Raw genomic sequence first — 22,218 nt, forward strand, 5'->3', positions numbered from 1 at the left:
CTCTGTAACCTGTTCCCCTAGACAGCCAGTTGGGCAGGTGGGGGCAGGTCTCAGGGACCCAGGTCTCATTCATGGAATGATGGAACTTGATCTCAATCTTTATGCTTTAAAATAAATAGTCCCAGGACTTCTCTGGTGGCCCAGTGGTTAAGAATCCACCTTCCAGTGCAGGGGATGTGGGTTCCACCCCTGGTGAAGAAATAAGATCTCACATGCTATGGAGTAATTAAGCCCACACACTGCAACAAAGACCCAGAGCAGCCAAAATAAGAAAAATGGTCCTGTGGGAGCCTGCGGATCTCATGGGACCGGGATTTCGAATTGCGTCTGCACAGAGTCCAGGTTCAGATGATAATCCTTGAGTCAGTGTCCCCCAACCTGGATAACCAGTGGGGGAGGGTACCCAGCAGCCAACGACTGTTGAGTGCTGCCCGCTTCTGGTCACCGCGGAGCAGTGCCGGATCCTGAAGCCTGAACAGGGAGGGAACCCTGTCTGGCCCTGACAGATGGTTCAATTCAGTTGAGTCGCTCAGTTGTGTCCAACTCTTTGCGACCCCATGGACTGCAGCACACCAGGCTTCCCTGTCCATCACCAACTTCCAGAGCTTACTCAACCTCATGTCTATCGAGTCAGTGATGCCATCCAACCATCTCATCCTCTGTTATCCCCCTTCTCCTCCCACCTTCAATCTTTCCCAGCATCAGGGTCTTTTCAAATGATTCATTTCTTTGCATCAGGTGGCCAAACTATTGGAGTTTCAGCTTCAGCATCACTCCTTCCAGTGAATATTCAGGGCTGATTTCCTTTAGGATGGACTGGTTGGATCTCCGTGCTGTCCAAGGGACTCTCAAGAGTCTTCTCCAACACCACAGTTCAAAAGCATCAATTCTTTGGCGCTCAGCTTTCTTTGTAGTCCAACTCTCACATCCATACATGACTCCTGGAAAAATCATAGCTTTGACTAGATGGACCTTTGTTGGTAAAATAATGTCTCTGATTTTTAATATGCTGTGTAGGTTGGTCATAGCTTTTCTTCGAAGGAGCAAGCATCTTTTAATTTCATGGCTGCAGTCACCATCTGCAGTGATTTTGGAGCTCCAAAAATAAAGTCTGTCACTGTTTCCATTGTTTCTCCATCTATTTCCCATGAAGTGATGGGGCCAGATGCCATGATCTTAGTTTTCTGAATGTTGAGTTTTAAGCCAGCTTTTTCCACTCTCCTCTTTCACTTTCATCAAGAGGCTCTTTAGTTCTTCTTCACTTTCTGCCATAAGGGTGGTGTCATCTGCATATCTGAGGTTATTGATATTTTTCCCGGCAGTCTTGATTCCAGTTTGTGCTTCATCCAGCCTGGCATTTCGCTTGAAATGACAGACTGATGGGCTGCAATAGGAAGCTGATGTTTGTAGGTGGTTCACTATTTTGTAGTCATAACTGAGTGAAAAGTATTAAAATAGGAATCCCAAGCGTCAGGCAGGAAGAAAGGAGTGGAGAAGCTTAAAAAGCTTAAAAAATATTTCTCCTGTATTAAAATCTAGCTTCTTGTTGATAATTTGTCATTCCCGAAATCTGAAGCTATTTTTTTTAGTGATGAAAAATCATTGTCATTATTTTAGTATGTGAATGTTGTATAATCAGTTCAGTTCTTTCCAGAAAATATTTTCAGTTTGAAGATTATCCAGATTTTTAATCCAGACTCTGTGCTTTTAGTCTTTAGGGCATTTTACTTAATCAGGTGTAACTACTATTTTTTTTTTTCTTGACACAGCAGTTAAAGGCAATTTTATTAACACTTTGAATATGTAGACACACACACACACACCCTTAAGTCTACCAGGAATACAACCTGTGATTGGCTTGATGAGTACTTTGTTCTTCTCCCTCACATTGGAACGAGTGTACCTTCATGTTTTATGTTTTTCTTATAGTACAAGTACTTTATTGCTCCTATTTAGCCAGGACAGGTAATGCATGTAAGACGTAGGAAACTGAGGCTTTATCACTTTATCCCATAATGTCATAATTAATTTCTTTATTCCCCAATTTTTGTTGTTGGTGGTGCTACATTAGAGCTCTCATTAAATGAGAGCTTTGACTGTTACTTATAAGAATTAATTTACCAAGAGAGTGACTTCTTCATATAAAGTGCCCCTTTGCTTGCTGAGCATTACTGAGATTCATTCTATATCTAATGAAAATGGATTGTGGAGATTTCAAATTATTTATTGAAGGGCTAGGCACACCAGGTACTTATGCTGCCACCTTGTGGATTAATGAGATAGACAGTTAAAACCAAGGGTCATGATGAAAACTTGAAAAGGAAGTGAAAGTGTTAGCCTTTCAGTTGTGTCCAACTTTTTGCGACCCCACCGACTATAGCCCGCCAGGCTCCTCTGTCCCTGATATTCTCCAGGCAAGAATACTGGAATAGGTTTCCATTCTCTTCTCCAGGGGATCTTTCCGACCCAGGGATCGAATCCAGATCTCCTACATTGCAGGCAGATTCTTTACAATCTGAGCCACATGATTAAAAACCTCCCACACTGAATATTGTATTAAGTACATTATTTTAATAAACTAGTGTGCATCCTTCAGTTTGCATTTCAGGCAGGTGCTTTGTCATCTCTGCTATTTAAAATCTGTGGGTGTCTAGAGCTGTGTCCGGAAATCTGGTAAAAGAAGGAGCCTTCCTAAAGGCAGCTAAAACTTCTTCAACACCCTAAAGAGATAGGATTGGATGAAAAGGCCTCTTGGGCATAGTATATTGAAACAGGAAGGAGAAAAATGTTGGTTAATGTTAGCATATCAATAACTATTACATTATTTTCTCTGTTTTCTAAAGTAAGGTATGTGTTACTTTATTGAAATGGGTACATTTTTATAAACTTTAATTTGCAGGAATCAGAAACCCCAACTCTACGAGGCCTTTCCTTTACTGTCAGACCCGGTGAACTGTTAGCTGTGGTTGGACCCGTGGGAGCAGGAAAGGTAAGTTGTGATGCCCTTGATGCAACACCACAGCCCCTGTTAAATTCTCAAGAGTGGAACCTGGAGCTGAGTGTGACACAGTTTGAATTGGCTGTATCTAGAATGGTGTTTCTCTAGGTGTGTTCCATGCAATATTAGTTTTGTGAGAAGGTTTCATGGCCACATAAACCTGGATAAATGCACACTGTATTTTCCTTATTGGTGCTTCATGTTGCACAGTTGGGAACTGGTGTCAGGAATTTGGACGTCTCAGTGAAGGAGATTATTTATGTGACAGCTGTTCAGGTTGGATAGAGACAATGGGGGCTTCTTTTTGTCACGGTGACCCCTCCAGGAATTCTGGAGGTGGTAAAAGCTCTTCTGGGAAGCTCTGAGCATTTCCTCATGTGACTTGACTTGGTCCCATCAGTGCACATGTAGTGAAGGTGCAGCCACTTGCTGGAGATAAAGGTACAGACTTGAGCAAGATCCCAACTCTGCCTTTCAGAGGCAACCAAGTTCCAGGGCAAGACAGATACACAGGCAGGTTATTTCAGCCCAGTGTGGTGAGTACTCTGATGGTGTGGACACGGATATGTCATTTCTGTGTGTTACAGGAGATTTGAAGGGCATGTGTAGTTACACTTAGTGTTCTGTGTTTTGTATGACAAAATATAGGAACCTAAATGTGGGATGTGTACAGGAGAGGGTGATTTCCTCCATGAAGGGCTTTTAAAATGTTTATTGTTTTTAATTGGAGAATAATCGCTTTACAATATTGTGTTGGTTTCTGCCATACATCAACATGAATCAACAGCCATAGGTATACAGATGTTTCCTCTCTCTTGAATCTCTTTCCCACCTCTCACCCTGTCCTACCACCCTAGGTTGTTGCAGAGCACAGGATTTGAGCTCCCTGGGCATGATGGACTTCTATTGTTCAAATACAACTAGCTCAGAGTTCTTTTAAATAATAATCTTTGGATATAGTCTTCACACAAAGCTTTAAGTTTTTTTTAAAAAATATATTTTAAAATTTACTTGGTTGCATTGGGTCTTGGTTGCAGTGCATGGGGTCTCTAATTGTGGCATGTGGGCTGAGTTTCCCTGGGGCATGTGGGATCTTAGTTCCCTGACCAGGGGACCAGGGATCTGACCAGAGCCTCTGTCATTGGAAGGTGGATTCTTCTTCTTCTTTTTTTTTTCAGTGTTTATATTCTGAATGTAGTTATTATTTTTTTAACTTTTTATTTTATACTGGGTTGTAGCCAGTTAACAATGTTCTGATAGTTTCAGGTGAACAGTGAAGGGTGTATGTCAGCCATGCATATACATGTATCCATTCTTCCCCAAACTCCCCTCCCATCCAGACTGCCATGTAACATTGAATAGAATTCCATGAGCGATAGAGTAGGTCCCTGCTGGTGATCCATTTCAAATACAGCAGTGTGTACCTGTCCATCCTGAACTCCCAAACTGTGCCTTCCACCCATCCTGGAAGGCGGATTCTTAATCACTGGACCACCAGGGAAATCCCCACATAACTTTTTTCTTGTTGCAAATTACGTTTATTGATGATAACTTTATATAATTTACTCCCTATATTTGATGTTACAAACTTTAGGGTCTTTGAGATAGGCAGGATCCTTGTATGTAATTGGCATAAACCCCGAAATTTGAGCTCTCTTAATTGCTTTTATGATTTCTTTTTGTTTGTTCCCACAAAGACCTGTTATATGCCTTCCATAAATGCATCCAGTAAATGGAGAAATAAACTGGGATAAAAGCTGTAGATTCTTATGATCTACACATTTTTCATACAAGATACATTTTTTCAGAGGCTCCTTATAAGGATTTTCCATTGGGATAGGCAGGTCCCTGTTGCTGGTTACCTGTTTATATTGTGAACAACTTCTCCACAGCACTGCATGAATCCCAGGATTTATGAGGCAGACAACAGCTGTTGTAAAACGTGTCAACTTTCTCTTCCCTAGCCCACTGCAAAGAGCTACCATAGCAGCCATGGTTCCTTGCTCCTCTCCTCCCCACACTGCTTTTTAAGAAAAAGTATTTGTCAAGTAAAAGATACCCAGATGCAAGAACAACTGCATTAAACATCAGATACAGAAAGTACACATCATGCTGGTCTGCTCTGCTAGTGAAAGATGTTAAACATTCTTAGTCTTTGCTGAGTAGAGCACTTCATTTGGGGGAAACTCTGGCAGAGTGGATTGTTACAGTATTAACATTCCTTACCAACCTTTAGTCTACGTTGACCAATAGTGCTGTTTTCCACTTTTTCCTGCAACTTCCAGAGCTATACTTTATCCTGTTCTGATATCATTGATCAAGCACCAGGGTGGGGTCCGCTGTGCTGTGGGGCATGTTAAATCCTGAGTGCTGCCTGTTCATACATGTGTGTTGCCTTCTGTTTCAGTCCTCACTATTACATGCTGTGCTGGGGGAGCTGCCCCCCAGACAGGGGAAGGTCAGCGTGCACGGGAGGATCGCATATGTTTCTCAGCAGCCCTGGGTGTTTCCAGGAACTGTGAGGAGTAACATTTTATTTGGGAAGAAATATGAAAAAGACCGATATGAAAAAGTAATAAGGGCTTGTGCTTTGGAAGAGGTAAGTAATCACTCTTGAGTTGCATGTACTCAAATTTCAAATAATGATAATATTGGTTTAAGCTCTAAGATTTGTTGAAAGTTCTTTTTATTTGATTTTGAAAGGTCTTTTATTTGTTGCTTTAAGCTGGACTTCTGCTTAAGTATGCAGTCATATGCGTTGTTGTTTTAATTCTGGTGTGATAATGATGGTCACAGAATGCCTTTGTTTCATTTAGTGGTTTCATTCACTTTTAGATTCTTTTTTTAATGGACAATTAACAAAAATTTGTAAGAATAGAGAGCACTGTGTAATGAACCCTCATGTTCCTACCTCCAGGTTCAGCTGGGTCAGCTGAACCTGGTCACCAGGTCAGCTGGTGGCCAGTCTTGCTGGGTCTTTACCCTTGCCCTATGCCACCCCTCCACCCAACACCCCGTGCCATCCCCTGGTATTCCAAAGCAGATACTAGACCTCAGGTTAGTTCATCTGTAGACATTGTTGTTCAGTCACTAAGTCCTGTCCAGCTGTTTTTGACCCCGTGGAGTACAGCACTCCAGGCTTCCCTGTCCTTCACCATCTCCTAGAAGTTGCTCAAACTCATGTCCACCAAGTCGGTGAGGCCATCCAACCATCTCATTCTCTGTCGTCCTCTTCTCCTCCTGCCCTCAGTCTTTTCCAGTGTCAAGGTCTTTTCCAATGAGTTGGCAGTTTGTACAAGTGGCCAAATTATTGGAGCTTCAGCTTTAGCATCAGTCTTTCCAATGCTAAAGCTGAAACTCCAGTACTTTGGCCACCTCATGCGAAGAGCTGACTCATTGGAAAAGACTCTGATGCTGGGAGGGATTTGAGGCAAGAGGAGAAGGGGACGACAGAGGATGAGATGGCTGGATGGCATCACTGGCTTGATGGACGTGAGTCTGGGTGAACTCCAGGAGTTGGTGATGGACAGGGAGGCCTGGCGTGCTGCGATTCATGGGGTTGCAAAGAGTCAGACACGACTGAGCGACTGATCTGATCTGATCTGATCCTTTAGGATTGACTGGTTTAATCTCCTTGCAGTCCAAGGGACTCTCAAGAGACTTCTCTAGAACCATAATTCAAAAGTATCAATTCTTTGGCACTCAGCCTTCTTTATGCTCCAACTCTCACATTCATACACGACTACTGGAAAAAACCATAGCTTTGACTATATGGACCCTTGTCAGCAAAGTGATGTCTCTGTTTTTTAATATGCTGTCTAGGTTGGTCATAGCTTTTCTTCCAAAAAAGCAAGCATCTTTTAATTTCATGGCTTCAGTCACCATCTGCAGTGATTTTTCTTTTTTTCATCTGCAGTGATTTTTGAGCTCAAGAAAATAAAATTTGTACACTGTTTCCACCTTTTACTCACCTATTTGCTGGGAAGTAATGGGACCAGATGCCACATAAATCAACAGTAAACATATTCTGTTACCATAAGCAATATAGTATGTAACATTTGACTGTCTATTATCTTTAACCACTTTTAAAAACTTTAAATTTTTTGTTTTATAAAAAGCTTTTAAGGATTTAAAAAAATTTTTAGGCATTACATTAAGGTATTATGCTGATAAATTCTAGTTTGATGTTTTCCCACATAGATTGCTTGACCTTACAAATCCCTCTGGGATGCCTGTAAGTTTGTACTTTCATCTAATATTTACACATTCCTGCCAACTTGGACATTTTCTTTTCAGACTGCCTTAACAATCATAGGATAATAAGTTAACTGATCATTCTGTGTCTAGGTATAGAGGCCTTTGAGACTTGAGTTATTTTAGCGTTGCCTTCATTTCAAATATAATCTTCTGTCACCACCTGGGCAGCGTGATGTGAAAGAGCATAAGGCTATGAACTGGTTCAAAAGGACATGATCTGGTTCAGATTCCAGCTCTTCTGTTTAGCAGTTGACAATCCTCAGACCAGTGATATGGCCTTACTTCGTCTAAGTTTCCTCATCTGTGAAATGGGGCCAGGACTTCCTGTGAGGTTGTGAGGATTAGAAATAATCAGCGTCAGGGTCCAGCACAGAGCTTGGTGCACAGATCTTGCCCCCCAGGAGCTGAGAGAAGCTGTGTGCACATGTACAAATGATGGAGCAGAATAAGATTGTCCTTCATGAGAGATGAGAGATGTAAACAGAGCCTTAGGAACCCAGCAGGAAGGGATGAGTCCAGGATGGTTCCATGGGAGGGTGCTTGGGATGAGCCTGGGAAAATGGGCAGAATATTGACAGGCCGTGAGAGGAGGGGTGATTCCACATGGAAAAAAAGCTGTGAAGGAAAGCAGGGCTCCTGCTGCTCGACTCTAGAGTCTAGCCCTCTTCTGCTAGGGCCTTATGTCCAGACCCACATTTACCATTTCAGCAGTTTGCTCTGTGGTGCTTCTACTGTAAGTCTCCACCATCGCTGAAGGGCCCTAGATGTGCTTCTGGATGGATGGCACCAAACCAGCATCACCATTTCCTAGTTTGCCTCTAGTTTGTGTGTCTGCTATTCTAAAGGTGGAATAACCTGACTTGGATTTTATTTCAAATTCTGTGAAATATTTTTCCCATTTGGGGCTGGTTCATAAATAATTGTCAGAGTCAATAACATGCTTATAGTACTGCTACCAGATTCAGAGAGAGCCTGTTCTTGTGCCCTAACTATGCTAAGTGAATAAGTGGATTTAGGTGCCTTTTCTAGATCATGATTAAGATTGCTGTGTTATGATGTGTTACTATTTTGAGAAACAAAATGAAACAACATAGAATCAAAGCATAAAAGCTAAGTGGAATAGTTTGCAAGGATTTCAACAGTGAAATAGAGGCCAACAACTCTGTGTGTGTGTGTGTGTGTGTGTGTGTGTGTGTGTTTAGGGCTGGGAACCTGTCTTAAAATGGCTCACTGTTGTTCATGAAAACCAAAGCAATGGATGGTAATAACTTCTGAACTCAACAAAGAAAGAAGGTGAAATAATGATGAATTTTCATGACAGACCAATTGCTGCCTTTCATTGGATGTACCCCAGTTAAGCTTTGAGTGAGCAGGGAACCTGTGTGTCTGTGTGCCTGTCAGGGAGGGTTACGATGAAGACACCTTCTTTCTTCTCTTTATGGTCATGTGCTTTGCATATTATTAGCCACAGTGTGAATGTGGTCCCACTGTTGGTTTGATGGGAAAATAGGCATCAGCCACCAGTAGCAAGTTATAATCAATTTCAGTCATTTTTCCATTGATAGAGGGTGTTCTCACTTTTGAATCTAGTGACTTTCGTTTTTTAGCACATTCTGTAGAAGAGGAATGTGAGACTTAGGGAGATCAAAGGACTTGTTTATCATGCAGACTCCAGGGTGCTACCCACTTTCTCCCCAAATTTGCTAAAGTAGAGACAGAGAGTGAGGGCGTCATCTGCAGAAAGGTACTGCTGTGTATCTTAGGTTGATGCCTGAGGGGTTTAGTAGATAATTCAAAGACTTCTGACATAATGATCTCTGTTCGTTTCCAAGGCAAACCATTCAATATCACAGTAATCCAAGTCTAATCCTAATCAGTAACACTGAAGAAGTTGAAGTCGAATGGTTCTATGAAGACCTACAACACCTTTTAGAACAAACACCCAAAAAAGATATCCTTTTCATTATAGGGGACTGGAATGCAAAAGTAGGAAGTCAAGAAACACCTGGAATAACAGGCAAATTTGGCCTTGGAATATAGAATGAAGCAGGGCAAAGACTAATAGAGTTTTGCCAAGAAAATGTACTGATCATAGCAAACACCCTCTTCCAACAACACAAGAGAAGACTCTACACATGGACATCACCAGATAGTCAACACCAAAATCAGATCCATTATATTCTTTGCAGCCAAAGATGGAGAAGCTCTATACAGTCAACAAAAACAAGACCAGGAGCTGACTATGGCTCAGATCATGAACTCCTTATTGCCAAACTCAGACTGAAATTGAAGAAAGTAGGGAAAACCACTAGACCATTCAGGTATGACCTAAATCAAATCCCTTATGATTATACAGTGGATGTGAGAAATAGGTTTAAGGGACTAGATCTGATAGATAAAGTGCCTGATGAATTATGGACAGAAGTTCATGACATTGTACAGAAGACAGGGATCAAGACCATCCCCATGGAAAAGAAATGGAAAAAAGCAAAATGGCTGTCTGAGGAGGTCTTACAAATAGCTGTGAAAAGAAGATAAGTGAAAAACAAAGGAGAAAAGGAAAGATATGAGCATCTGAATGCAGAGTTTCAAAGAATAGCAAGAAGAGATAAGAAAGACTTCCTCAGCAATCAATGCAAAGAAATAGAGGAAAACAACAGAATGGGAAAGACTAGAGATCTCTTCAAGAAAATTAGAGATACCAAGGGAACATTTCATGCAAAGATGGGCTCAATAAAGGACAGAAATGGTATGGACCTAACAGAAGCAGAAGATATTAAGAAAAGGTGGCAAGAATACACAGAAGAACTGTACAAAAAAGATCTTCAAGACCAAGGTAATCATGATGGTGTGATCACTCACCTAGAGCCAGAAATCCTGGAATGGGAAGTCAAGTGGGCCTTAGGAAGCATCACTATGAATGAAGCTAGTGGAGGTAATGGAATTCAGCTGAGCTATTTCAAATCCTGAACAATGATGCTGTGAAAGTGCTGCACTCAATATGCCAGCAAATTTGGAAAATTCAGCAGTGGCCACAGGACTGGAAAAGGTCAGTTTTCATTCCAATCCCAAAGAAAGGCAATGCCAAAGCATGCTCAAACTACCACACAATTGCACTCATCTCACATGCTAGTAAAGTAATTCTCAAAATTTTCCAAGCCAGGCTTCAGCAATATGTGAACCGTGAACTTCCAAATGTTCAAGCTGGTTTTAGAAAAGGCAGAGGAACCAGAGATCAAATTGCCAACATCCACTGGATCATGGAAAAAGCAAGAGTTCCAGAAAAACATCTATTTCTGCTTTGTTGACTATGCCAAAGCCTTTGACTGTGTGGATCACAATAAACTGTGGACAATTCTGAAAGAGATAGGAATACCAGACCACCTGATCTGCCTCTTGAGAAATTTGTATGCAGGTCAGGAAGCAACAGGTAGAACTGAACATGGAACAACAGACTGGTTCCAAATAGGAAAAGGAGTAGTCAAGGCTGTTTATTGTCACCCTGCTTATTTAACTTAAATGCAGAGTACATCATGAGAAACACTGGGCTGGAAGAAGCACAAGCTGGAATCAAGATTGCTGGAAGAAATATCAATAACCTCAGATATGCAGATGACACCACCCTTGTGGCAGAAAGTGAAGAGGAACTAAAAAGCTTCTTGATGAAAGTGAAAGTGGAGAGTGAAAAAGTTGGCTTAAAACTCAACATTCAGAAAACGAAGATCATGGCATCTGGTCCCATCACTTTATGGGAAATAGATGTGGAAACAGTGGAAACAGTGTCAGACTTTATTTTTTTGGGCTCCAAAAGCACTTCAGATGGTGACTGCAGCCATGAAATTAAAAGACACTTACTCCTTGGAAGAAAAATTATGACCAACCTAGATAGCATATTGAAAAGCAGAGACATTACTTTGCCAACAAAGGTCCATCTAGTCAAGGCTATGGTTTTTCCAGTGGTCACGTATGGATGTGAGAGTTGGACTATGAAGAAAGCTGAGCACTGAAGAACTGATGCTTTTGAACTGTGGTGTTGGAGAAGACTCTTGAGAGTCCCTTGGACTGCAAGGAGATCCAACCAGTCCATTCTGAAGGAGATCAGCTCTGGGATTTCTTTGGAAGGAATGATGCTAAAGCTGAAACTCCAGTACTTTGGCCACCTCATGTGAAGTGTTGACTCATTGGAAAAGACTCTGATGCTGGAAGGGATTGGGGGCAGGAGAAGAAGGGGATGACGGAGGATGAGATGGCTGGATGGCATCACTGACTCAATGTATGTAAGTCTGAATGAACTCCGGGAGTTGGTGATGGACAGGGAGGCCTGGCGTGCTGCGATTCATAGGTCGCCAAGCATTGGATATGACTGAGCGACTGAACTGACTAACTGAACTGAAACTTGATTGTTGTTTTGTCATTTGGGGGATATTGTTGTCATTTTTTTTTTTTTTTAATTTCCCCAGATGCGGGAAATTAGACTGATTTGTCTATTTACTTCTTAAATAGCATTCAAATATAACTTATGGTAGAGTCCCAGATCCTCAAGTCAAAGCTTCATATCCTTCTTAACTTTGAGTTTTTCCTACTTTCACAGACAAGCATCTACTTAGTCCAGCTGATCTGCTTGGTGTACGTCAAACACACTGTTTCTTTCCTTTTGGTTTTCCTGCCTAGCCTACTCTTTCTGGTCCCATTTCTTGTACAGACCTCGTCTATCACCCTATGACTTGCCTTAAGTATTACTGTGAAGACCTTGGTCAGGTGTTATTCCTTCTCTGAAAGTGAGAAGCAGAGACCAAGATCAGCAAAAGTGATAATTTAAGATACAATAAATCCTGTGCCTTCACCAACTTTGGCCACCAGCTCTCACACCTGTGTCGCTGGCACAGACCTTCACACCTGCATGTCCAGCTGCACTGGTGGCACTCGGTGGCATCACCAAGAGGTCATCTCAGCTTGTCCACAAGAAAAGCCTCCTAAACCTGCATCTGCTATCTTCCTCAAGTCAGTAAATGGAGACCCGGTCTTTCCCCTTCTTCAACCCAAACACCACAGTCCTCTTCTCTTAGAGCAAACACCTATCCTGTCAGTAGGTCTTACAGACTCTGCCTTCCAAATGTCTCTGCAATGTGACCCTGTCTCTCCATTCCCACTGTTTTCTAGCTTATTTCAGTAATGTCCTCACTTGTATCTGCCCTCATCCTTCCCCACTTACTTCCTCGTTTCTGCAAAGCACAGGAGTTTCTTTGTAAACCTCAGACCATGTCAGTCCTCCCCTCCCCCTCCTCCTTACCAGGCTCCTCCTGCTCTGTCTCTGCCCTCACTCCCCTCATTCTTACTGCTCTCCTGGCCTCCTTGCTTGTCCTGAACCCCTTGTGAATCTCCCTGTGGCCCCTGCACCCGCCCCTCCCTCTTTGTGGAGCAGCCTCTCCAGGTCTGCCTGAGCCCCTCCCCCTCCCCAGATTTGCTCACAGCTCCTCTGAGCAGAGCCCTCACACCCCAGTGTGGACTCACTTCTTCCTTCACTTTCCATCCCCCTGAGCTGGTTTGCTTTTCTTTCTTGTCCTCAGTTCTTGTGCTTGGGTTAGTTTTCCATACCATCATCCCCCACCATGGAAAGAAATTCTAGGGGTCTGTTTCCTCACGGCTGAATTCATTGTGCCCAGAACAATGCCTGATGTGTAGTCAGTCCTCAATAAATACCTGTTAAAGTGGTCAAATGCATAAATGCTTCGAAAAAATACAGAATGAAAACAAATGAAGAGCCCTAAGAGGTTTTATTAAATTTCCTGGTTACAGTTTAGTCACTATGAAATAAGCCCATTGCTGTTGATTAAATACTTATATGAAGAAATGATGCTAAAATGTTAGGGTGGTAGAAGAAGAGCACATTTTAAGTCATTTTCTTTTTTCCTTTTCTATCTCCATGCAGGATTTGCAGAATTTGAAGGAAGATGAAATTGTGAGAGGAGATGGAGGAACCCCACTGAGTGAAGGAGAGAAAGCCCGGGTCAGCCTCGCCAGGTAAGTGGGTTTCAGTTGCCATCCTGCTCCTCCTCCTCCGCGGCTCCTAGTGGACGTGAGCATGCAGACCCAGCTCACCGGGTGGGCCTGTGTGAAGCAGGGTCTTGGTCTTTTCCTTGGGCTCTTGGAATGAACATGGAGTTGTTGGATGCCATCATGATTCAGAGACGAGACCCAGGGAGTGTGAAGTGTCCTCTCCTGACGTCTCTCTGTTTCCTAGAGCCGTGTATCAGGATGCGGACATTTACCTCCTGGATGATCCATTCAGCGCAGTGGACACAGGAGTCAGCAGGCACTTGTTTGAACAGTGAGTTTGCTTCTGTTTTCTATCATTTCTGCTTTCCAAGAACGCTGTAGAGAAGGGAGCTCAGGAAAGCCTTTGTGCTTTAGGAGTTTCAGCTCTCTCTGCCTTGGTGTTCCTCCCTCCCCTCCCTTCCCTCCACACAAGATCCATCATAGAGAAGTTTTGCATCATGATGAAGTTAGGACAGGAAAATACAGCAGGTGCTTCGAGTGTGTGGAGGAGAGTGGGGTCGGTGCTTTAGGGAGTAAGGGATAGATGGCTGATTCCCCCATGACTTGCAGGTAATGGATCCAGACCCTAGGGATAAGAATGATGTAAAAATTTTAAATCAAAGAGTAGGCCTTGGGAACCTGATAACTGGATGCCAATCCTTTTCCTCCATCATGTGTTGAAGACACATTAGAAGTGAAGTTTTCAGTACCAACATAGGGCTTCCATGGAAAGACTGTTGGTTTATTAATCCATTGGTTTGGAAATACTTAATAAAGTCTAGAATTTACAGATGATTTATTTCACATCTGAGTATGACTCAGGTGTTTAACATTGATTCATGGGTCCTTACTAGAATTAATATTTAGACCCTCGTGTGGGGTTACCTTGAATTTGAAACTAGGTATCTTGGTTGAAGTCCTGACTCTCACTTTGTTCTGCAATTTGTTGTCAGTGGCTCTTTCTTGGCCACAGAACTCCTGAAAGTGGACAGCTCTGATGCCTCTCTGTCCTAACACATGCTGACCGAGGCCTCTGGTGGAGTCTAGACTGACCTCTTTGAAAGCCTCATGAATTTGCTCTTTCTGAAGCAGCCTCCACATCTACCCCACAGTTAGTTCTCTTGCTGTTGTTCACCTTGTTAAAGCCAATGAGCCTTACAGCTGCACTTATTAACACCCTACTGTGTGCACTGAGATCGATGCCCTTACAGATGTTACTGCACAAAACCTTTCAGTTTACAAGGAACACAGTGAGCCAGGAGAGAGGAAGGACCACACACCGAACAAGGGAGACTAGGATGCCCAGCTGTCATTCTTGCCTCTGAGGAACCTGTCTCTATGTGGCGCTTGTTAAGACAGATGCCTGTGGAAAGGTCAGCTGAGTCAAGGTTTAGAGAGTTTCTATACAAGGTAGGAAATAACAAGTGGAAGTGTCAGCTGGAGGCTTTCACTGAAGTTGGAAAGCTCCTTGTGCCTGGGGCTGGGTGGGCAATGCCCTGGGGTCCTGCAGGCTGGGCAGGTGTGTGGAGGCTGAGAAGAGGACCCAGTTCTTTGCTGAAGGAAGGGTAGAAGCTCAGGTGTGGAGGGAGGAGGAAGCAGGGCTGTGAGGAGGACAGCAGGCACGTCCTCACCTGGAGGAGGCAGGGTGTTTGGCAGAGAGAAGCTGTTTGGAAATTCTTGCTGTGAGGTCCTGTGTCAATTTGCTGGGGCTGTGTCCGTCCAGGCTGCTCTCACAGGAGACCAGAACCTGGGCGGCTTAGAAATAATGGAAGTTTATCTCTCTTGGTTCTGGGGGCTGAGAAAGTCCAAGGTCAGGGTGCTGAGAGATTCAGCGTCTGATGAGGGTCTGATTCCTGTGTCCTCACGTGGTGGAAGGGTGAGGGAGTCATGTAGTTCCTTTTATCAGGACACCAATCCCATGTATGCAGGTTCCACCCTCATGACCTAATCCTCCCGATGGCCCCACCTCCTAATACCAACACAATGGGAATAGCTTTTAATGCATTAATTTTGAGGAGAAAAAACATTCAGTCTATAGCAAGTTGTCACAGATGGGGGTGCTTGAAGAATAGAAATTGATTCTCTCACGGTTCTCGAGGCTGGGAGTTCAGTGTGCGGGCAGCTTTGGTCTCTGCTGAGCACACTCTCCTTGCCCACTGGCAGCGGCCACCACACGGTGTCCTCAGGTGATCTCTCCTCTGTCCTCGAGAGCCCCTGTATCTCTGTCCCTTTGTTTTAATGTTTCTATTGAGATATAGTTGATATTGTGTTAATTTCTTTGTACAGCAAAGTGGTTCAGTTATACACATATATACATTCTTTTTAATACTTTTTCATTCTGGTTTATCTCAGGGTATTGAATATAGTTCTCTGCACTATACTGTAGGAACTTGTCCATTATACACGTAACAGTTTGCATCTGCTAACCCCAAATTCCCAGTCCATCCCTCCCCAACACCCCCTCCACCCATGCAACCCTGTCTGTTCACTATGTCTGTGAGTCTGTTTCTGTTTTGTAGATAGGTTCATTTTTGCCTTATTTTACATTCCACGTATAAGTGATACATGATACCTGTCTTTCTCTTTCTGACTTACTTCACTTAGTATGATAAAGTCTAGGTCCATCCACATTTCTGCAAATGGTATTCTTTCTTTCTTTTTATTTTATGACTGAGTGGTGTTACGTTGTCTATATGTATCATATCTTCTTTATCCATTCATTTGTCTATGGACATTTAGGTTATTTCCATGTTTCGGTTATTGTGAATAGTTTTGCTATGAACATAGGGGTGCATGTATCTTTTTGATTTATAGTTTCCTCCAGATATATGCCCAGGAGTGGGATTACTGGATTATAAGGTAATTCTGTTTTTAGTTTTCTGAGGAACCTCCATAGTGTTTTCCATAATGGCTGCGACAGCTGATATTCCCACCAGCAGTGTAGGAGGGTTCCTTTTACCCCACTCTCCCTCAGCCACTGTTATTTTAATGATGACCATTCTGAATGGAATGAGGTGATACCTCATTGCAGTTTTGATTTGCATTCCTCTAATAATTCAAAATGGTGAGCTTCTTTTCATGTGCCTATTCACCATCTGTATGTGTCCTTTGGTGAAATGTCCATTTAGTTCTTCTGCCCATTTTTTGATTGGATTTTGTTGTTGCTGTTGCTGTTAAGTTGTATGAGCTGTTTGTATATTTTAGAAATTAAGCCCCTGTTGGTCACATCATTTGTAGTATTTTCTCCCATTCTGTAGGTTGTCTCTTCATTGTGTAATTTCCTTTGCTGTGAAAAGCTTGTGAGTTTGATTACATCCCATTTGTTTACTTTCTTTAATTAAAAATAATTATTTGTTTATGGCTGTGCTGGCTCTTTGTTGGTGGGGGTTTCTCTCTGTTGTGATGAGCAGGGGCTTCTCTCTAGTTGCAGTGTGTGGGCTTCTCATTTCAGTGGCTCCTCTTGAGCAGAACACCGGCTCTAGGATGTGTGGGCTCAGTAGCTGAGGCTCCTGGGCCCCAGAGCACAGGCCCAGTAGTTGTGGTGCGTGGACTTAGTTGCTCTGTGGCATGTGGGACCCTCCTGGACCAGGGATCGAAACCATGTCCCCTGCATTGGCACACGGGTTCTTTACCAGTGTGCCACCAGGGAGGCCCCCATTTGTATATTTTTACTTTTATTTCTATTGCCTTAGGAGACTGACCTAAGAAAACATTGGTATAATTTTGTCAGAGAAAGTTTACCTCTAATCTCTTCTGGAGTTTTATAGTGTCACATCTTGTGATTAAGTCTTTAATCCATTTTGAGTTTATTTTTGTGCATGGTGAGAGGGTGTGTTCTAACTTCACTGATTTACATGCCTGTGTCCATGTCCTTATGTCTTAGTCTCCTCTTCATCTAAGCACACCAGTCAGATTAGATTAGGTCCAGTATAATTAAGGGTAATGGTTACCTTTTAAAAGTCTCTGTCACTGAATTCTACAGTACCGATGGTTAAAGTGTCAAGTGAATTTGAGGGGACTTATTTACAGCAGGTCCAGAATATCAAAGTGAAGAGACTTCAGCAGAGTCCAGTGTGTGAGAGGAAGATGTGTGAGGAGCTCTGAGCTCTGGAATCGAGGAGCTGGGATTCCACATCCACTAAACAGGGGTCGTTAGTCTTTGATGGGACCTGTCCGTATGTAAAATGTGCTGAGTGTTGAGGTGATGAAAGAGTTGTGGAGATGGATGGTGGTGATGGCTGCACAACTATGTGAATGTACTTAATGCCACTAAGCTATATGCTTAAAATTGTTAAAATGGTGAATTTCATGTTAGGTATATTGTAACACACATACAAACCTGAATAGTAGCACAAAATCCTTGAGAACAAGAGGGAACAGGGCAGATGACACGTGGCAAGGTCTCTAGCTCTCTGATCTGACCCCTCTTTCCCAGCCTCTCCTGTCCATGGCTTGATGAATTTTCCCTTAGAGAAGTGCCTGTGTCTTGTCATGAGTTCAGGGACAGGAGCTAGTGCTGTGACAGGGATTCCCAACCTCCATGCTCCTGGCATCTCAGCCTCTTTGTTCCCAGCGCCCCACCCTGAGCTCACAAATGTCTTGTTTGCATCTGCACAAGTTCCCCATCAGGGCAGGAAGATTCTACTGGCTGTTGCATCCGTGTCACAGGGGAAGGCATTTGGTGTCAAATATAGTGTGCTGATCATAGAAGTTCTCCTGAGCTCTTTTTCAAACACAGGAGATATTTATAAAATCCTCTCAAATATTTTGGGCACACCACTTTGGATATATATTTGATAGAAGCAGGCTTAAAACTGTTGTTTGCTAATCAGAACCACATTCTCTAGGGTGACTTAAAGCAAAAGCAGAGAGCATGAAAGCAAATTAGGAACTCACTCAGCAGCAGCTGGAGAGTGTTCTCAAGTTAGAGAACTGGACAGAACAATATGCTGTGAGAGATGGTGGTCACGTGGAAGCTTAGTCATGTGAAGGGTTTTGTATTAAAAGTGAATGAATCACACTTTTACTTATGATTAGAAGATTCCTTCAGTAATGGAGGATGGTCATTAAGGTTCGTGAGTTTTACATCATGCTGTGAACAGTAAATGGGTTCTGTCACCCACAGAAGATGAGTGGCCTTGGGTGAACTGATGCTGTCCCACCTGTGTCCAGCTGTGGATTCTGTCCTGGTTCAGCCCCACATCCCAGACCCCTGCCTCCTGCATTATCAAGTCTTCAGTTCTGTGCTGATCAGACTCCCACGCTGCTGTCTACACAGCTCACCCTCCTGCTCCAGCCCTTCACAGACCCCTCTTCACATTCAGGGAGCAGCTACAGGTCCTCAAATAGAGAATAGGCTTCTTCTGCCCCCATAAGCATTTCTAGCTCATCCCCATATTCACTCAGTATCCAGCTGTGCTGGCTCTGTGGGGGTCCATTCTCACCTGGTCTGTCTGTGCACACTAGTCCCTCTGTCCCACAGCCAGGGAGCAGTGTGCCAGGACCCAGAAGGAAGGTGGAAGATGGGCCCTGCTATTCCCTCCCGCTCCTCCAGGAGTTGCCCCTGCCTTCCATCTTCTCACAGCCCTCAGTGGGTGCTCTTGGCCATTTATGAGTGCCCCCAAGCTGTGAATGCAGGAAGGCGCCTTAGCCCAGCGTGTTCAGTCCCAGAACCCCTGCACCTGCTTTGTCTTCTTCCAGGATGTTTCCCCAGAGAGTCTCAGGGGTCCCGTGTCTCCCTATCTAAGACAGCAGCCCCCCTTGCTTTTTTTTAGAGCACACATCACGGCCCATTAGTGCATTTTCAGTGGTCCCCCTATGCACGGTGCAGAGTATTGTCTTCTATCTTGACTTCAGCGTATCTTCAGCACCTAAGACAGTGCTTGGCTCCTCAACAAACCTCTGCCCATTGAATGAATGGAGGTGGGGCCTCTGTCTGTTTCATTTGTGTCCCCTCCACCACAGGATGTGTCCTGTCTTAAAGTGAAAGTTGCTCAGTCGTGTCTGACACTTTGCGACCCCATGGACTGTAGGAATTCTTCAGGCCGGAATACTAGAGTGGGTAGCCTTTCCCTTCTTCAAGGGATCTTCCCAACCCAGGGATCAAACCAAGGTCTCCCTCATTGCAGGCAGACTTTTTACCAACTGAGCTATCAGGGGCCAGCCCTTATATATGATTATATGTAAGGTTATAGGATTAACACAGTCTTTATATCAGAATAACAGCTAAACAACTGGTTGCTGACTCAGTAATTTCTATGTCATGACTTGGAAATTTTTAATCTACAAACTTGGAAAATAGTGTATCTTCCTAATGATTTGGATAAAAGCATTTTTTTAGGAAAAAATATAAAGCCACCAATTGATCACTTCATTAAAATTATGTAACCTCATCTGTGATGGGCTGTTGAGAAAACATTTTAAAACTTTTGTGTTGGTCCATCTTGGACGTAACAGCCCATTGGATTTGATTAACAAATCCAATCTTCTAACAATTAACGAATCATCTGAGACTGCTGGCAAGTAATTATGAATTAAGGAGAAAAAATTCTATTTAAATGCTTTAGTACGATATCTGAAAAAAGTGTTAGTCAAGAAACTTAGTATGAACGCTGAACTAACACATGTTAAAGGGTAAAAATGAATCCTTTTGGACTTAATGAAGCAATGGTTTGTGTGTCTGAGTCCTGGGGTCCTGATTCTGATCATAGACCCAGTGTCCAGAGTGTCCCCTTAGGACTCTTCTGTACTGAATCCAAAGCACGGGACCACTTTTGGTTAGGGAAGAGCAGAGAAGGGGGCTGACGTTTACTGAGTGTGTTGGTGGTTTGATTTCTCAGAACGTGTGGATGACGTTATCATTGACATTCTGAGATGAAGAAACTGAGGTTTAGTCTCTTGTCTGATGTTGTCAGGCTCCTGAGAGGGACTGAGCTGCAGTCTGCTGCCTCCAGACTCTCCATCTGACTCACTCACAGGCTGAGCTCTGGCCCAGGTTCCTGAGATTTTCTCTATGAGGGGCTGGGGCACTCAGACCTGCCTGGGATCACTTGGGCCTGGACCTGGGGCACTCAGACCTGCCTGTGATCACTTGGGCACTTGCTTCCCTAGAGGGGTTGTTGTGGACGCTTTGGGGTTAGGCTGGGCTGAGTTCCTAGGGGTCTGCATTTAAAATGTAGGAGGAGGTTTTTTTTTTTTTTTTTCTCCTGTAAAAAAAAATTAAGGTTGAGTAGTAAGGGGGATCTTGACTATAGAGAACTGGCACGTGCTCTGAGACCTTGGGTGATTTCCACTGCCATTTGGATTCCATTCTTTTATGTTCATGTTTGGAAAGTGTTCAGTCCTAATGGAAGAAGACTTGCTTCCTGGATGGAATATTCCTCTGGAATATTGCAGAGACTAATGGAGGCCATGCTGGCATTCATTTTTTATCTAACATTCTTTGGGAACAAATGTCTAGCAAATGCACTGTGGCAAAGATTACTTAGAATCTATTAGTTTTTTTTTGTTGTTGTTGTTAATATTTGCATCATTAATTATAATCACCTAGAAAGCTGTCTAAGAATGTACACATTTTTATATTACATAGATCCCTCTCCTCCCATTCCTACATAACAATAGAATAGTGTTTTAGTTCAGTAGAATTCGGAATCTCAGTATTACTCAATTGTTTTTCTTTATGAAACATGTATATAATTGTTAAGCTGAATTTTATTAAAAAACCGTAGCTATTTGTGCCTCCTTCAGTGGACTGCTTTTTAAAATTTTTTAAGCAGAGTTAGGTTCAAATTTCCTGCTGATAAATTTAAGACCCTAGTCGGATTAATGGATTTATGTTTACTTAATATTTATTATCGATTAGGTATTTAAACTGCAGATCTTTGACTGCTGTGTGGTCTTTGTCTTATTCTTTTCAAAATATAAGTTTCCAGTTTGAAGCACCCCCATTAACGTGCTTTTGCATACTGTACCTTTTACATTTGTAGGTGTACTCGTCAGGCCTTGAAGGAGAAGATCACAATCTTAGTGACTCATCAGCTGCAGTACCTAAAAGATGCAAGTCATATTCTGATACTGAGAGATGTAAGTAGTTTATAGAAGTCTGTGGAATTGCTAGCACTCAGGTGTGTCCAAGGACAGACATCACTACAAGTCACTCTCCTTGCATTCATGGTAAACACCTTCTTCTCAATGAGTTTTATGCCCTCTTCTCCCTGAGTTTTATGCCCTCTTCTTCTCAGAGCTGCTGTTCATGCCTTGAAGGATGAATCCAAAGACCTGTAGCCCACCTGGCTCTTCTGTTCTTGGGATTTCCCTGGCGTGAATACTGGAAGGGGTTGCCAAGCCCTCCTCCAGTGGATTTTCCCGACCCAGGAACTGAAACTGCGTCTCTTATCATCAAACACTGTCTCATTGGCAGACAGGTTCTTTACCACTAATGCCACCTGGAAAGCCCAGAAATATCACTACTACACTCTAAGCCTACACTCTAGGGCTTCCCTTGTGGCTCAGTTGGTAAGGAATCCTCCTGCAATGTAGGAGACCTGGGTTTGATCCCTGGGTTGGGAAGGTCCCCTGGAGAAGGGAAAGGCTACCCACTCTAGTACTTTGGCCTGGAGAATTTCATGGACTGTATAGTCCATGGCGTCGCAAAGAGTCGGACATGACTGAACGCCTTTCACTTTATTTCACACTCTAAGCCACATAAACCCTAGGTTACTGAATCATCACTCTTCTAATGAAATCTGTTAAGTGTAATGTTTATTTAGAATTTTTTATTTTCTTCTTCCATGACTTAAGTCAAAGTGTATTACTTATAAATTAGAGATACTAATACCTGTTTGTATCTAGGTGATTGTTATACCTAGTTTGCTTCAAGAGCATCTACCATTAACACGAGAAGCGAGCTTGGGCCCAGATCAGAGATG

At 43.0% G+C, this 22,218-nt stretch overlaps 1 protein-coding gene and 1 pseudogene across 2 annotated transcripts in view; one reads left to right on the forward strand and one right to left on the reverse strand.

Moving 5' to 3' along the window:
- Positions 1-22,218, forward strand: part of LOC147361877 (ATP-binding cassette sub-family C member 4-like) — a 177,611-nt gene that overhangs the window by 37,338 nt on the left and 118,055 nt on the right. Inside the window, exons 10-14 of the mRNA XM_086328421.1 lie at positions 2,900-2,989; positions 5,406-5,597; positions 13,185-13,276; positions 13,497-13,583; positions 21,277-21,373. Coding sequence (XP_086184547.1) covers positions 2,900-2,989; positions 5,406-5,597; positions 13,185-13,276; positions 13,497-13,583; positions 21,277-21,373 — 558 coding nt within the window. The remainder of the gene's footprint in view (positions 1-2,899; positions 2,990-5,405; positions 5,598-13,184; positions 13,277-13,496; positions 13,584-21,276; positions 21,374-22,218) is intronic.
- On the reverse strand, positions 4,514-5,001 carry LOC147361878 (small ribosomal subunit protein bS18m pseudogene; annotated as a pseudogene). The gene has a single exon (XR_015137690.1). The product of XR_015137690.1 is annotated as a small ribosomal subunit protein bS18m pseudogene (transcript).

Source organism: Bos grunniens, chromosome 12 (genome assembly GCF_055505025.1).
Source record: "Bos grunniens cultivar Pamir isolate PY7600 chromosome 12, Bosgru_T2T1.0, whole genome shotgun sequence".
Taxonomy (NCBI): domain Eukaryota; kingdom Metazoa; phylum Chordata; class Mammalia; order Artiodactyla; family Bovidae; genus Bos; species Bos grunniens.